This window comes from Sturnira hondurensis, unplaced genomic scaffold (genome assembly GCF_014824575.4).
Source record: "Sturnira hondurensis isolate 20B ecotype Veracruz unplaced genomic scaffold, ASM1482457v3 Scaffold0003693, whole genome shotgun sequence".
NCBI lineage: Eukaryota > Metazoa > Chordata > Mammalia > Chiroptera > Phyllostomidae > Sturnira > Sturnira hondurensis.
The window spans coordinates 8,142,270-8,155,384 of record NW_028076324.1 but is presented as its reverse complement, the minus strand read 5'-3'; the positions used below and the strand labels follow the sequence as shown (position 1 = coordinate 8,155,384).

Sequence of the window (13,115 nt, the reverse complement as noted above, 5' to 3'; positions counted from 1 at the left end):
TTAATACATCCATGAAGAAGGAGCCAAGTGTCTGTCTCCTGAGAGGGGAATGTTCTCATGGAGGCACCAGCAAGGCCACATTGGTCCACCTTTACCATACTTTTGCTGTGTATAATGCACACCCATGTTTTTGCGTGCATTATACATGGGGTTATTATACCCATGTGTAATGCGCATCCTCATTTTTTCCCTCAAAAACTTGGGCAAAAAAGTGCACATCATACACGGCAAAATACAGTGTTTCTGGTTCTTCAACAGACCCCGTGGTGCCACCGTTGCCCGTTCAGGTTCGGGAAGCTCATTCGGCCATGTTGCAGCATCCTCGTAAGGCAGCTTGTCTTCTTGACAAGTATCATCAATCAAATCCAAGACCCTTCCATCTCTCCGTACCTCACTAGTCTCCTAAAGCTTTGATCTTGTCAAATTGGCACCCAACCCAGCCCTGTGCCCACTACTGCCAGAGCTCAGATGAGTCAATTGTTTAAACAAAAATCTAGCTTGTGTGGCTGCTAGGAGAGTGGGAGACACTTTTATTTATTGAACAGAGGGGTGCGGATTTGCCAAAGATCGAACAGCAAGTCAGTACAGAGCTGGCTTGAATGGGATGGGAGGATCCCCCTCCCCCAACACTGGGGGTTTCTCAGATGGTCCTGCAGAAAGGGAAGTGGTTCTCCACAAAATGAAAGCCGCAGAGGAAAGAGCCTTGGTTGGGTTTCTCCCTAAACAGTCTTTGTTGGGGTCCCCTGCCCTCCCCGAATGTGGGGAACATGAAACGTCTCGCTCCCTCCAATCTCCTCAGACTACCAACTACTGCTCACCTGGAGTGACCTTCAGGACCTAACCTGTCTTTTCCACCTGCCCCTGCTCTCAGCCCTGGAATTGTGCACTTCCGGCCCCACCTCCTAGTCTCTGTGCAGGCTGTTTCTTCTGCCTGAAATGCTGTTCCTGCCTTTGAGGGAGTGTGAGGCTGGTCCAGGGAAGTGATGCAGCAAGGGGTTCCCTACCCCAGCCAGGTCTGCAGTCTAGATGTTGCATGGGCATTTCCGGTGTGCTGCCAGTGGCAGGTCAGCTATCAGGAGTTTGTCCCCAAGGGGCCCCCTGCCCTGCGGTCACTCCTGTCCTGAAGGTAGGAAGCTCCTGGAGGGTTGCTGGGGCAGGGGGAGAGCAGAAGCGGCAACTTTTCTAGGTCAGGGTGACTCGGATCTGTGTGGGGCAGGGCTGGGGGTGGGGCTGCTGTTGGCTTTCGGAGGAGGAGCTCTGGGGATGAGGCCCAGGTGCAGGGCCTTGCACCTTGTGCCTGGCCCCAGCTTTCACCCAGATGGCTTGCCCTCATGGCTGGATATTCTATTCACGCCATAAAATTACAAGGTCCTTCCCACCACCCTGGAATGTTGATGGGCAACATCCCTGTCTTGCAGATGAAGAAAAGAGCCCAGAAAGGGCAAGAATCGCCCCCAGGGCTGCATAGCAGAATCCAGACTGGACAAGAGGGCCATGGTGCCTGACTGCTCTGCATTCACCTGGTCTGTGAGCACTCACCCAGCCCTATCACCTGCTCACGCAGACACACCGAGTGTGCCCACTCACGCCTGCCCCACACTCAGAAGCTTGAGCAGCCCCAAGCTACCCACCGAGACCTCCCTCCAAACCCTGGACTCCAGCCCTCACCTGGCTGACTTCGCCCACATAGAGCAACCTGGGTGAGCCACTGAGGGGGCCCAGGTGGTGGGGGGGTGGGCAGCAGGTTGCCAGACCCCTCTGAGTTGGCCAGAGCAAAAGAATGGAGTCTCTCTCACCATTCAAGGAATTCTCCGCCTAATGACGGTTTAACCCAATTATATTAGCTTTTTTACTACCTCTTTAAAAAAAAATAGTGCTAGGCTCACCAGCTTGTAAAAAAAAATGAGGAAACTGGAGTTCAGAGAGGTGCAGTGAGTTGCCCAGAGCCACACAGGAAAGTGAGGGTGTGGGGTCACCTAGTACTGGGCTGGATGTTTCTCTGCCACTGACTGTCACTCCCAGCCTGTTTCCTCACAGGGTGCGGGGCAGTTGTGTGTCAGTATTACTTCCATTTTGGACTTGAGGACACGGAGCTGAGGGGCAGAGCCGCGTGTTCACGGCCCCATACTCCGTGTCCTCACCCTCCCTTCCTCCCCCCACTCCAGGCAGGTCTGTGCCTGCTGCTCTCCGTCACCTGAGTCCTTCCTCCTCAACTGACCCACAGGCCCTGCCCCCATCCCTGCCCAAGAAGACCCTGACCATGGCCTGGTCCCTGCCCACCCACAGGGCTGCCAGCCCCAGCCCTACTCCAGCAGGGCAGGCTTGAAGGCCTCTTCTGGGGTTCTGAGGAGTGGATGAGAGTCAGGCAGGCAATGATAAGACTGGGCCAGCCAATCCCCTGCGGAGCTGCCCTTCTGCTCACTGGGCACTGAGCTGGGCCTGGCCTTCCGCAACCTGCAACGCTTGGTCGTGCATGCTGCACTGGAGGCCTGGCAGCTGGAGGGCCTCTGCAGTGTGCACGGCTGGCTCTAAGCCCAGCTCCTGGAGGGCCACTGGGCCCCTGCCACCAGGCCGAAGCTTCCACCTCCTAGACGGTTCAGCCTGTGTGCAGAGCAGGGATATATCCTCTACTACGGCATGGTGGCCTGGCATGTCCTGATCTCCAAGGTGAGCCCCACCACTGTCCCTCCTCCTGGAAGGGCTTACCAACCTTCTGTCTTAGGCACAACCCCTACCTGCACTTTGAGCTTGATTGCTTATTTTGCAAGTGATGTGAATTAGCACAGTGAGGCCTTGGAACAGCGTTTCTCCATCACCTGAGAGTCTTGTTAAAACTTCCTTCCCAAGCCCCTCAGGGCCCAGGAACCTGCATTTTAACTCACTCCCCAGTATGTTCTGGCTTGAAAGCCACTGAGTTCACCAGCCACAGCCAACTGAAAACCACAGCTTTAAATAACAACAATAGCCCTGGCTGGTGTGGCCCAGTGGATTGAGCACTGGCCTGCAAACCAAAATGTCTCATGTTCGATTCCCCGTCAGAACACATGGCTGGGTTATAGGCCAGGTCTCCGGTGGGGGGCATGCAAGAGGCAACAGATCGATATATCTCTCATACACTGATGTTTCTTTCCCTCTCTCCCTCCCTTCCCCTCTCCCAAAAGTAAATAAGTAAAATCTTTTCATTTTATTTTATTTATTTATTTTTGGAGCGAGAGGAAGGGAGGGAGAAAGAGAGGGAGAGAAACATCAATATGTGGTTCCCTCTCATGTGGCCCCCACTGGAGACTTGGCCTGCAACCTAGGCATGTACCCTGACTGGGAATCGAACTGGCACTCCTTTGGCTTGCAGACCGTGCTCAATCCACTGAGCTACACGGGCCAGGGAAAAATCTTTTTTTTAAAAACAACCAATAAAGTCATAAATAAGTGGAACAACAAATCAATGTTTTTTTCTCTCCCTGAAATCAGTAAATAAAATATTTTTTAAAGATTCCAGTTAGCCCTGAGTGGCATGGCTCAGTGAATTGAGTGTCAGCCTGCAAAGAGAAAGGTCGCTGGTTTGATTGCTGGTCAGAGCACAGGCCTGGATTGGGGTCCAGGTCCCTAGCTGGGGCTGTGCAGGAGGCAGCTGATGAATGTCTCCCTCTCTTTCTCCCTCCCTCCCCTCTCCCTAAAAATAAATAGATAAAAATCTTTTTTTAAATATTTATTTTTAAGATTTTATTTATTTATTTACCTTTAGAGGGGAAGGAGAGAGGGAGAGAAACATCAATGTATGGTTGCCTTTTGTGCGTCCCCTGCAGGGAACTGGCCTGCAACCCAGGCATGTGCCCTGACTAGGAATTGAACCGCGATCCTTTGGTTCGCAGGCCTGTGCTCAATCCACTGAGCTACACCAGCCTAAAAATCTTTTTTTAAAAAAAGGTTTCTGTTAATAAGCCATTATCACCAAGCATCAGGCACATCACCATGTTAGGTGAATCTCCTTGACCGGCGGAGTGTGTTGTACGGGCCCATTTTGCAGACTGAAGTGTGGAGGGAGTAAGTTGTTGCTGACTTTGAGTTCTTTAGTGGACAGCCTGATGCTGGCTCCATCTCAGAGGCCTCTGGGGACTTTATTTTTTTAATATAGACCCTCCCCCAGAGCATATCACAACCATAGGATCAATTTTTAAACAACCCCCCAGATGATTCTAATGTAGTCCCCAGATCTGATGCTCTCTTGACCTTCTAGAAAGAGCTTTCTTGTCCAGTTCTGCAGCTGCTGGCCATGCCTAACTTCTGTGCATGTGCAATGGGGTTGGTCCTGCCTGAGATATGCGCTGATGTCACATATGCACCTGATCTCGAAGGCTTAGTGTCAAAAAGTGATCATGTAAGACATCTCAGGATTTTTTATCGATGCCCTCTTGCATGATACCATTTTGGATGTGTTGGGTTAAATAAAATGTGTTGCAGAAATTACTTTCACCTGTTGCTTTTCACTTTTTAAAAAATGTGGCTACTAGGAAATTTTAAATGACACCACAGCCTGTGACATATCTCCACTAGACAGCCCAGCCCTGACACTTTTGCCCAATGGTAAGAACCTGCACCTTTGGTAGACTAGAGAGTTTAGTCTCAACATGCCATCCTCTCTGGTGTAGTTTTTCTTAAAATCATCTTGGTGACTAACGACCAAATTAACATTTAACCCCTGCTTCTGGAAGCATGTAGTTTGCCTCCCTCCTCTCCCTGCTCACAAAGCCAGAGTAGGAGCAGGTTGGGGTAGGCAGGAAGGCTTCAAGGTCAAGAGCTGGGCTGGTTTGAGGGGGCTCCTCAGATCACCTGCCCTGCAGGTGATCAAGCCCAGAACCCAGGAGCCCCACCTCAGGCTCTGGAACTTCAGGCCTCATTGCTGAGGAGCACTTCAGCCTGCAGGGGCTGTGTGGTCTGGAGCCAGAGGGTGCAACCGAACTTGGCCCTGGAGCACCTGGAGGCCCGGGGATGGTTCCTGGTGGAGCTGTGCCCAAAGAACCTGCTGCTGGTGGAGCCATGGACTATTCAGCCTCCAGGGCCTTGTGCCTGCTGCCTTCAAACTTTGGCCTTGTGTGCTCATGGCTGCCAAAACCCGAGTGCCCATGAACCACAGCTGGGCTGCCTGCACAGCTCAGTCCTGTGCCCTTGGCTATGCCTGGGCTCCTGGCTGCCCAGCTGGACCGTGTGCAGCCCTCTGCAGCCCTGACTTGCTTCGCGCTGCAGGCACTGCTCTGGGGACCTGGACCTGGCTGGGCCGCGCCCTGATGCTGCTGTGAGACTGACCCTACTGGAGAGATGCGTCCAGGGCCTCTACAAGAGGCAGCCACTCACTCCTTCCACGGTGAGGACTGCTGGTAGTATCTCCACAACAGGTAGATGCCCCCTTCCAGAAGAGGCCAGATGGCTAGTGGAGTGCAGAGGTGTGGACATCCTTCCTCCGATGCCTGCTCCCATCCTTTGTTGGGGACTTAGGCCCAAGGCCTCCCCAAGGAGGCAGGCGGTTCCCTTCCAGGGCTGGGGGTTAATTGCCAGAGTTAACTGAGGTTTTCTGAGGCCATGGCCACCCACCCCTCTTCCGGATGTGGACACCTGTCAATGTGTGTGGAACCCCTCACCCCACCTTCCAGGAGAAGCCAGGGCACCCTTCTGGTGTCTGATGGTTACTGTCCCCACAAGAGCAGAGAGCGTGAACACCTCTTCCGGGGCCAGCAGGGGAGGCGCTCCGGGCCCAGAGCAGCCCCTGGTGCTGAGCAGGGCCAGTGATCCTTCTGGTGCGAATGTCCTTGTCAAGAGCTACTCGGGATCTCCAAGTGGATGGGACCCAGACCCAGCACTGCTCACGGCAGGGGAGTCTGAACTCACCTCCCAAAGGTGCCCATGCCCTACCACCTTGCCCAAACTCTCTCCACCCACTGTGGCCTCCTTGCTGTTCCTGTGACATTAAATTCTGTCCAGCCACCCAGCCTTTGTATGGGCTATTCCCATCTTACCTCTTCTAACTAAAGCTGCCCCTCCCAGGGCCTCTGTAGCTCTTTTCCCTACACTCCTCTCCCTCTGCCCCCAGAGCACTGATCACCACCTGGAAGTATTTCATCTGTTACCTATCATTTGTCCACCTCGCCCACCAGGCTGTGAGTTCCCTAAGGAAAAGGGCAAAGTTTAACATACAATTGGTGCTTGCTAATAGCACAGGATGATGAACTGGTATGCAATATTCATCAGGGACCTGAAAAAGTGAACTGGGTATAAGTCTATGTCTTTGAAAAAAATGGACACAGGAACCCTGAGAGGTACCCCTGCCCTTGCCTGGGGTCTCCAGCCGTGCCTCAACCTTGGTGCCCTACCATGGTGACTCTGAGAGGAATCTTTCTAACCCCCAGATGTGACCAGATCTGCCTCCAGCTCACATTTTACCTCCACACTCAGAGTACGATGGATCCCCCTACAAAAACTCTGCGAACTTTGGCCAACCCCCATGACCCCCTACCCCGACCACACTGCCGTTCTGGGAGTTACTGTCTGGCTTCCAGGCCTTGCCCCTTACTTCTCCCACTGGAAACACCCACCCTTCTACACCTCTGCTTCAGACTCCTAATCATCCTTCAGTGCCTAAACCCAATACACTCTGTACCCTTGTCCTACCCCTAGACTAGGAGTGCATCCAGCTGTCCCAAGCCTTTGAAAACTGGACCCATCATTACTTACATACTATCTTCTCACTCTCAAATATACTTAAGTATGGCATCTTCCCTCTACTGTAAAACATGCCCCCTCTGCAGCCTATTTCCCAGCCAAGTCCTGGATGTCTATCTTGGGGAGATGCTCCCAGGAGCAGCCAGCAGGTGGCGCTTCAGTCAGAACCATCTTGAGACTTCAGCCTCCTATTCACCCCAGCCCCCAACTGCAAGACGTCTTTCCAACTGCTCGTATCTCAGCATTGATTTCATTGCAAGACCTGAACCAGGAGCAACTGAGGTGCACAGGGTCTGCACTTCTCCACTGGGACTGGGCGGGAGGTGGCATGTTCAGACACACACATCCACACTGCCCTGGGAAAATCCCAGTGGGCCTGTTTCCAGCAAAGGGTGGGGAAGCTAGCCAGCCTCCAGCCTTGGCCATCCAAGGAAAGGGGTCCTATTAACAGGATGGCCAAACACCTCGGGTGAAGTAAGGCAGGTTGTCACCCAGAGCTGCCTCAGATCTGCACCAACAGCAGGAAGGTGACCGAGAGGTAGCAGGGCAGAGTCCCAGGATTCGGAAACCTCATAGCCACGGGTCTGAGCCACACAGCATCCCCCACAGAACCTGGCTGTGGCCGGAAGAGACGAAATCCAGTCTCTCACTTCAGTAATGTTTTTCCGGTCAGAGGAGGTCACGCTGCTCAGCACAAACCACTTACCTGCAAACCAGCCCAGCCCACTTCAGCCCCATGGTACAGCCAGCTGCCAGCCTCCAAGCCAAGTCAACACCACTGAGCCCACACAGGAATAGATGTAATCACTTTTATTCGATTTTTGAAAGCAATAGAAGGGTGGATTAAATCTATCTTTCCAAGTTAAGACCTAAAACTGTTTCCAAAACTTCAAATAAGAAACTCCTGCTCGAAGTACAAGGATAATCTGTATCACCTTAACCCAGCGATAAAAAAGTAAAATATAAATTTTTATTTAGAATTAAAGCAAATACTTCAGTATCACAAACACAATATTAAACTTCAAGAAGTATACTGCTAATTTAGAGTGAGCGTTTATTTGCACAATTACAACATGCGGACAAACCCAGAGGAAGGAACAAGCCTGGCATTTGCACCAGGCACAGCAGTTGGTCACACCACTCGCACAAAGCGAGACACAAAAAGGGGGCTGTGGTCTGTGATGATGTCAGTGGTGGCAAGGTGAAAGGTGCAGGCGACACAGCTGCTACTCATCCTCATCAGAAGACTCTCTCTCAAACGTATATGCCATGAAGCAAGCGTCGGGTCTCTTGGGGACAAGGGGATGCCCCGGTCTCACAATCTCAAAGCCCATAAAGCTGAAGGTTCGGAGCAGAGCGGCTGTGGGGGAAAAGCATCTGAGCCTGCTGGCCTGCAAGAGGCTGCAGCAGTAATGGGGGGGAGGGGGCAAGACAGACTAAAGATGTCCAGCAGGGAGGGTGTGGCAGGGTCCAATTAACAGGATGGCCAAACACCAAGATTTGACAACAGGACCTTGGGCCACAGAGCTTCACCCTAGGGCCGGAGGAGTGGGTACTCTCACCCCTCATCCCTGCACAAGCAGCTGACAATGGGTCACCCACCTCTGTCATCACGGTTCTTGTGGAAGCAAATGAAGACATGGTCAACATGCAGCTGCTCCTCAGCAAACTCAAGAACAACTGCAAAGCTGAAGTATATCCAACCATCAAATCTGCCCACCCTCTTGCACTTCTAAAGGCCCAGCCCAGGCTTCCCACTTTTCTCAGGAGCCTGATTTATGGGTGCACCACTCCTCCAGTTCTAGACCTGGAGACACTGGGGCTGGGTCATTCTCTGGGGGCCAGGGGGTCATCCTGAGCACTGGGGGAGATTGAGCCACATCCCTGATGTCCCATCCCCTTAACACCAGGAGTACCCTCATTGTGACAACCACAGATGTCCCTAGACATAACCCAGTGTACCCTGGGGAAGAACTTCCTGAGAACTGCTAGCCCACTGCTCAAAAGGGGAACCTTCACCCCCCAAATGATGGCCAGCCCTCACCTGTCTTTGCTCCCCTCTGGCAGAGCACCGCCTGGGATCTCAATGTAGAGGCAGCTGCTGCTCAACACCGCTCTCCAGTTAATGTGTTTGGCATCTGTGAGCCTGGTCTGGACGTTGAGAATTTTCGTCTTGTTATTAGACGTTAGTTCCTCTGTTACATTCAGCCTATTATCCTGTGCAAGAAGAGCACCAAGTCCGCACCTTAGAAATCAACCCTCATAGGCCGGGGATATTCCTCCTCCATACCACAATTTGGAAAACCCAGAAAAGCACCAATGAGCCAGTCACCTGGCCCCCTGCAGTGATGTCATCTCCATGCAAGACCTCTGAGGGGAAGTTGCCCTAGGCTGGGAGGAAAATGGGAGTTTGCCAAGAACTACTTGTGGCTCATGGTAGAGTTAAGACCTTTGGCTACAGCTTGCACTTACATATCCCACCAACCCTCGAATTATGAAAATTCAGTAAAATCACAGGTAGAATTCCTGGTACACAGCAGAGTACAAGAAATCTCCACTGCTGAGAAGCAGATGCTGCAGTTCTGGTCAGCAGGTCAGGACAGCCCCTCACCCCTACCCCCACCTCACCCGGGGCCAGGGAGCCCTGACCCAGATACTTACAGAGTAAAATAAATTAGCTGAAAGATTGTGATCCCTCTGACTATTCCCTCGCCCACCTGGGATCTTCAGGGGTGGGTGAGGGACATCAGGAGCACCACTGAGGCCCTGGACCCAGGTTACTACAGCAGTTGAGAGAGACCCTGGAACTGGAAGAAAACAGGTTGGTTAGGGACACTGGCTTTTACTAACAGGGCCCCGAGCTCCAGCCACACCAATATGAAGGACAAGACATTCCACAAGTCCAAGCGAGAGTGGTACCCACCTGGGACCCTGCTCTCCCCATCCCAAATCTGATGCGTACACTGGTCAAGGGGTCAAAATCAAGAGCAGACTGTTACGGCCGCTCAACAGCTCTAACCACCCCCACCCCAGACCATCAGAAACAAGGGGTTACTTAGATGGGCCTTCGTGGGCGGTGCTTCATTAACCAACCAGCCCAAAATTCCACTTAGTCTTTTGCCCTTGAACTATCTTAAAACAGACGAAGTCTCACCAACTCAATCCTACCTCCTGTCAAGTTTTACTTCCCACTTCTAACTCAGACCACTTCAGCTTCCCCCTTTCCATTTCGCAGTCTGTAGCAAAGATCGGAAATTATAGTGCGTTAAGAAGCCAGCAACCTTCTGTCGTCGGCCCCCACTGGGCAGGGTGCGCTGCGGGGCGAGGCCCTGAAAGACGCCCCTCCCGCCCGCAGGACTCTGATTGCGTCATCTCAGCAAAGCTGCCCTGCGCCCCGGGGGAGATTTTCACAATCGCGCAGTCGGAGCGCCAGCAGCCATTTGCTGCGCAGTGTAAACAAGTCCCAAAGTCGCCTCCATTTTACACGGCTCTCATATGGGGAGCCCCCAAGGCCCAGCTCATGTGCACTTCGGCTAAGGAAAACCCGAAAGATGGGTGTGTGTGTGTGTGTGTGTGTGTGGTGGTGGGGGGGCTCCTAAGATCTCACCAACTAACTAGCACGCTCCATATCGGACCCCCACGTCCCGGAAACGGACACAACCAGGTTCAACCAAAACTTCCCTTAGAGGAGGGAGCAACAAAAAGGAAAAGTGTCATAGACGCGTGAGGCGCAGATCAGCAGCCACCCAGAAAAAGTCCTGGAAGCCGTATACGTGGCGCAGCCACGCTCCTTCGGTCCTCGGGGGCCTGGCGCACCTAGACCGACGCACTTTGGGGCCAAAAATGGGGGTCACGAGGGAGGCCGTAACGGGGCGCGGGGAGACGGACCCCGCTTGATTAAACTTTCCCTCAGAGGAACGCTACGGTCCTAGCGATCGGCGTTAATAGGCCGCACCCGCAAAGTGCAGAATCATGGGTCTCGCAGGCCCGACTCGGCCTCCGGCCAACCCACCCCTCAAGTCCTCCTGGCAATGCCTCAGCCCTCCCCCGAACCAAAACCCAGATGCCCGCTGTCTCCCAAATCCAACCAGGTGCCCTGCGTCCCCCGATAGCCTGCCAGGCCCGAAACCCCGGACTGGTCCCGCTGCCCACTCCGCCCCCACCCCACAGAGAACCCGCCCCCCGCCCGATTGTGGCCTCGACAAAGGGGCGGATCTCACGCTCCCAAGACTTCCGTGGCGCTGCGCGGCCGCCCCCGCGGGCCTGTGCGGCGGCGCTTCTGGAAGCTTCGGGCAGGGGCGGGCCCCCCTCACCTCTCACTGCTGCGTCCGCCGCGGCTGTGCAGGCTGAGGAGCGGCATGGTGCAGGTAGCGTGGATGGTGGCGCTAGGTTTATTTCCCTCCTTCTCTCTGGCGAAGCAGTGGCTGTTGAGGATCCGCTGCAGGGAGGATTTCACCATCCGGCCGCTGGGGTCCGAAACCAGGAAAACCTCCGCTGCGCCTCACCGGGCCGCCGCCGCTGCTCGCCGTTCGCAAAATGGCGTCTCCGCCACCACCGGCTTTTATAGGCGCCGCAAGCACGCCACGCCCCTACGCCGCCGGGAACGCGGCCGCGGGAGGGGCGGGGCCGTCGAGGAACGGGACGCGCACCCGCTTCTCGGCGTCTGATTGGCGAAAGATTGGGCTAAAGGCTTAGGGTACCGCCCCCTCCCTCTGGCGTCCCTCTGCGGAAGCGCGGAAGAAGCGAGGCTGCCTTGACGCCTAGAACGCGGCGCGCACACGCTCCCACACCGCCCCGCCCCCACTACCGGACGGGGGCGGGGTCGTGCCAGCCGCTTCGCGGTGGGGGGTGGGGTGGGGGTCTGTTTTTTGAGGTTTTCGGGGTGGCCCAGTCTCCGCCGTGGTACCCATCGCCGTCGGTAGTGTTCCTTTCCCCAGCAGGATCCCCTCCCCGACATTTCAGAGCAACAAAATCCCTTGGTGTTGGGGGAAGGGTTCCCAATGCCGCCACCCCCAACAGGACAAAATTATTTTCAGTAATAATCTAATAATGGGCGATAAGGATGGCTTTCTGGATTCGGCCTTTTCACGTTTTAAAACAACTTACCATTAGAAAGAATTTTCAATGTTAGTAATATTCAAATTCTGTGAAATATTGTCTAAAATTTGGACTTAAAAATATTAGTTTTCGCAGATAAACTTAGATATTTCCTGTATGAACTAAAATTTTCCTCAAGCAAAGATACTACTCCTGGTGGTTAAATTCAGAAACACATTTCACGTAAGAACTAAATTTTGCACTTACCACGCAAAAATACCATTTCTTGTAAGTCTTGTGTTTCATGGTTTTATGTTGTAGGCACAAATAGAAGCTCAAAAAGTTACATGGGATTGAAGCAACTCCACTTTGTTTCTTTTCTTTTTAATGATCTCTGCCAGGTCATTTTTATCTTTTTTATTCCCACTCTTCTGTGTCTGTTTGGGTTAGAAACACAAACTCTCCCCAGAGGAACCTTGAACGATTACAAAACGGAAAGAAATCTTTTATTTATTTTGCTTATTGATTTTGAAAGAGAAAGGGGAGGGGGAGAGAGAGAGGGAAAAAATATCGACTTTGTTCCACCTTTTTATTATTTCATTGGTTGCTTCTTACACGTGTCCTGACTGAGAGATGGAACCCTGACTGAGAGATGGAACTCGCAATCTTGGTGCACTTGGGTCAGTACGTTAACCAGCTCAGTTACCTGGCCAGGGCCAAAGCTGATAGAAATTTATTCTGCAAAAGACCTGGCGGGTGTGGCTCAGTAGATTGGCAGCCTGTGAACCTGGGGGTTGCCAGTTCGATTCCCAGTGCTTGGGTTGCAGCCTGGGTCCCCAGTGGGGGTTGCATGAAAGGCAACCATACACTGATGTTTCTCTCCCTCTTTCTCCCTCCCTTCCTCTCTCTCTAGAAATTAATAAAATCTTTTTTAAAAGAAATTTGCTCTGCAAAGTACGTGTCTAGTCCCTGTAGGTCTCTGAATTCCTATGTGGAATGCAGCATATACTACTTACACAATATTATAAGTAATAAGTGTCTTATTTACAGTGATATACATTACTAAAGCTAAAAAAAACCTGTAACAATTATAAAGGTTGGGCCAACCAAAGAATTTTCCCAAGAAAAGAACATTTAACTGGCCACATTGCCTAGGATCAGAGCTTATAGGGAAAGCATAGAGCAAATGATTTTCAGTTAACTTTATAATTGTTTCCAACTTTTCTACAAAGGCACGCATTTTTATTGGAAGGGCTCACTCCCAACACCCTAGAGTGCTTCTTAAGTATCCTTGTTATTTTTTTTTTAGATTTTATTTATTTTTACAGAGAGAAAGGAGAGGAGAAAGACACTGATGTGCAAGAGAA

The 13,115-nt window shown here is 52.4% G+C and overlaps 2 protein-coding genes and 1 pseudogene across 2 annotated transcripts; 1 reads left to right on the top strand and 2 right to left on the bottom strand.

The window, feature by feature from the left end:
• On the bottom strand, nucleotides 1-1,333 carry LOC118984631 (anaphase-promoting complex subunit 13-like; annotated as a pseudogene).
• A 61-nt stretch (nucleotides 1,334-1,394) lies between these two features.
• On the top strand, nucleotides 1,395-5,283 carry PEAK3 (PEAK family member 3). The gene is given in 6 exon segments (XM_037042766.1): nucleotides 1,395-1,497; nucleotides 2,166-2,390; nucleotides 2,393-2,552; nucleotides 2,554-2,594; nucleotides 4,839-5,057; nucleotides 5,060-5,283. Coding segments are annotated over 6 exon segments (972 nt in total).
• A 2,223-nt stretch (nucleotides 5,284-7,506) lies between these two features.
• OAZ1 (ornithine decarboxylase antizyme 1) lies at nucleotides 7,507-11,264 on the bottom strand. Its single transcript, XM_037042449.1, is given in 6 exon segments — nucleotides 7,507-8,071; nucleotides 8,314-8,399; nucleotides 8,756-8,928; nucleotides 9,373-9,459; nucleotides 9,461-9,518; nucleotides 11,025-11,264. Coding segments are annotated over 6 exon segments (684 nt in total). The 5' UTR covers nucleotides 11,171-11,264; the 3' UTR covers nucleotides 7,507-7,937.
• Nucleotides 11,265-13,115: the final 1,851 nt, after the last annotated feature.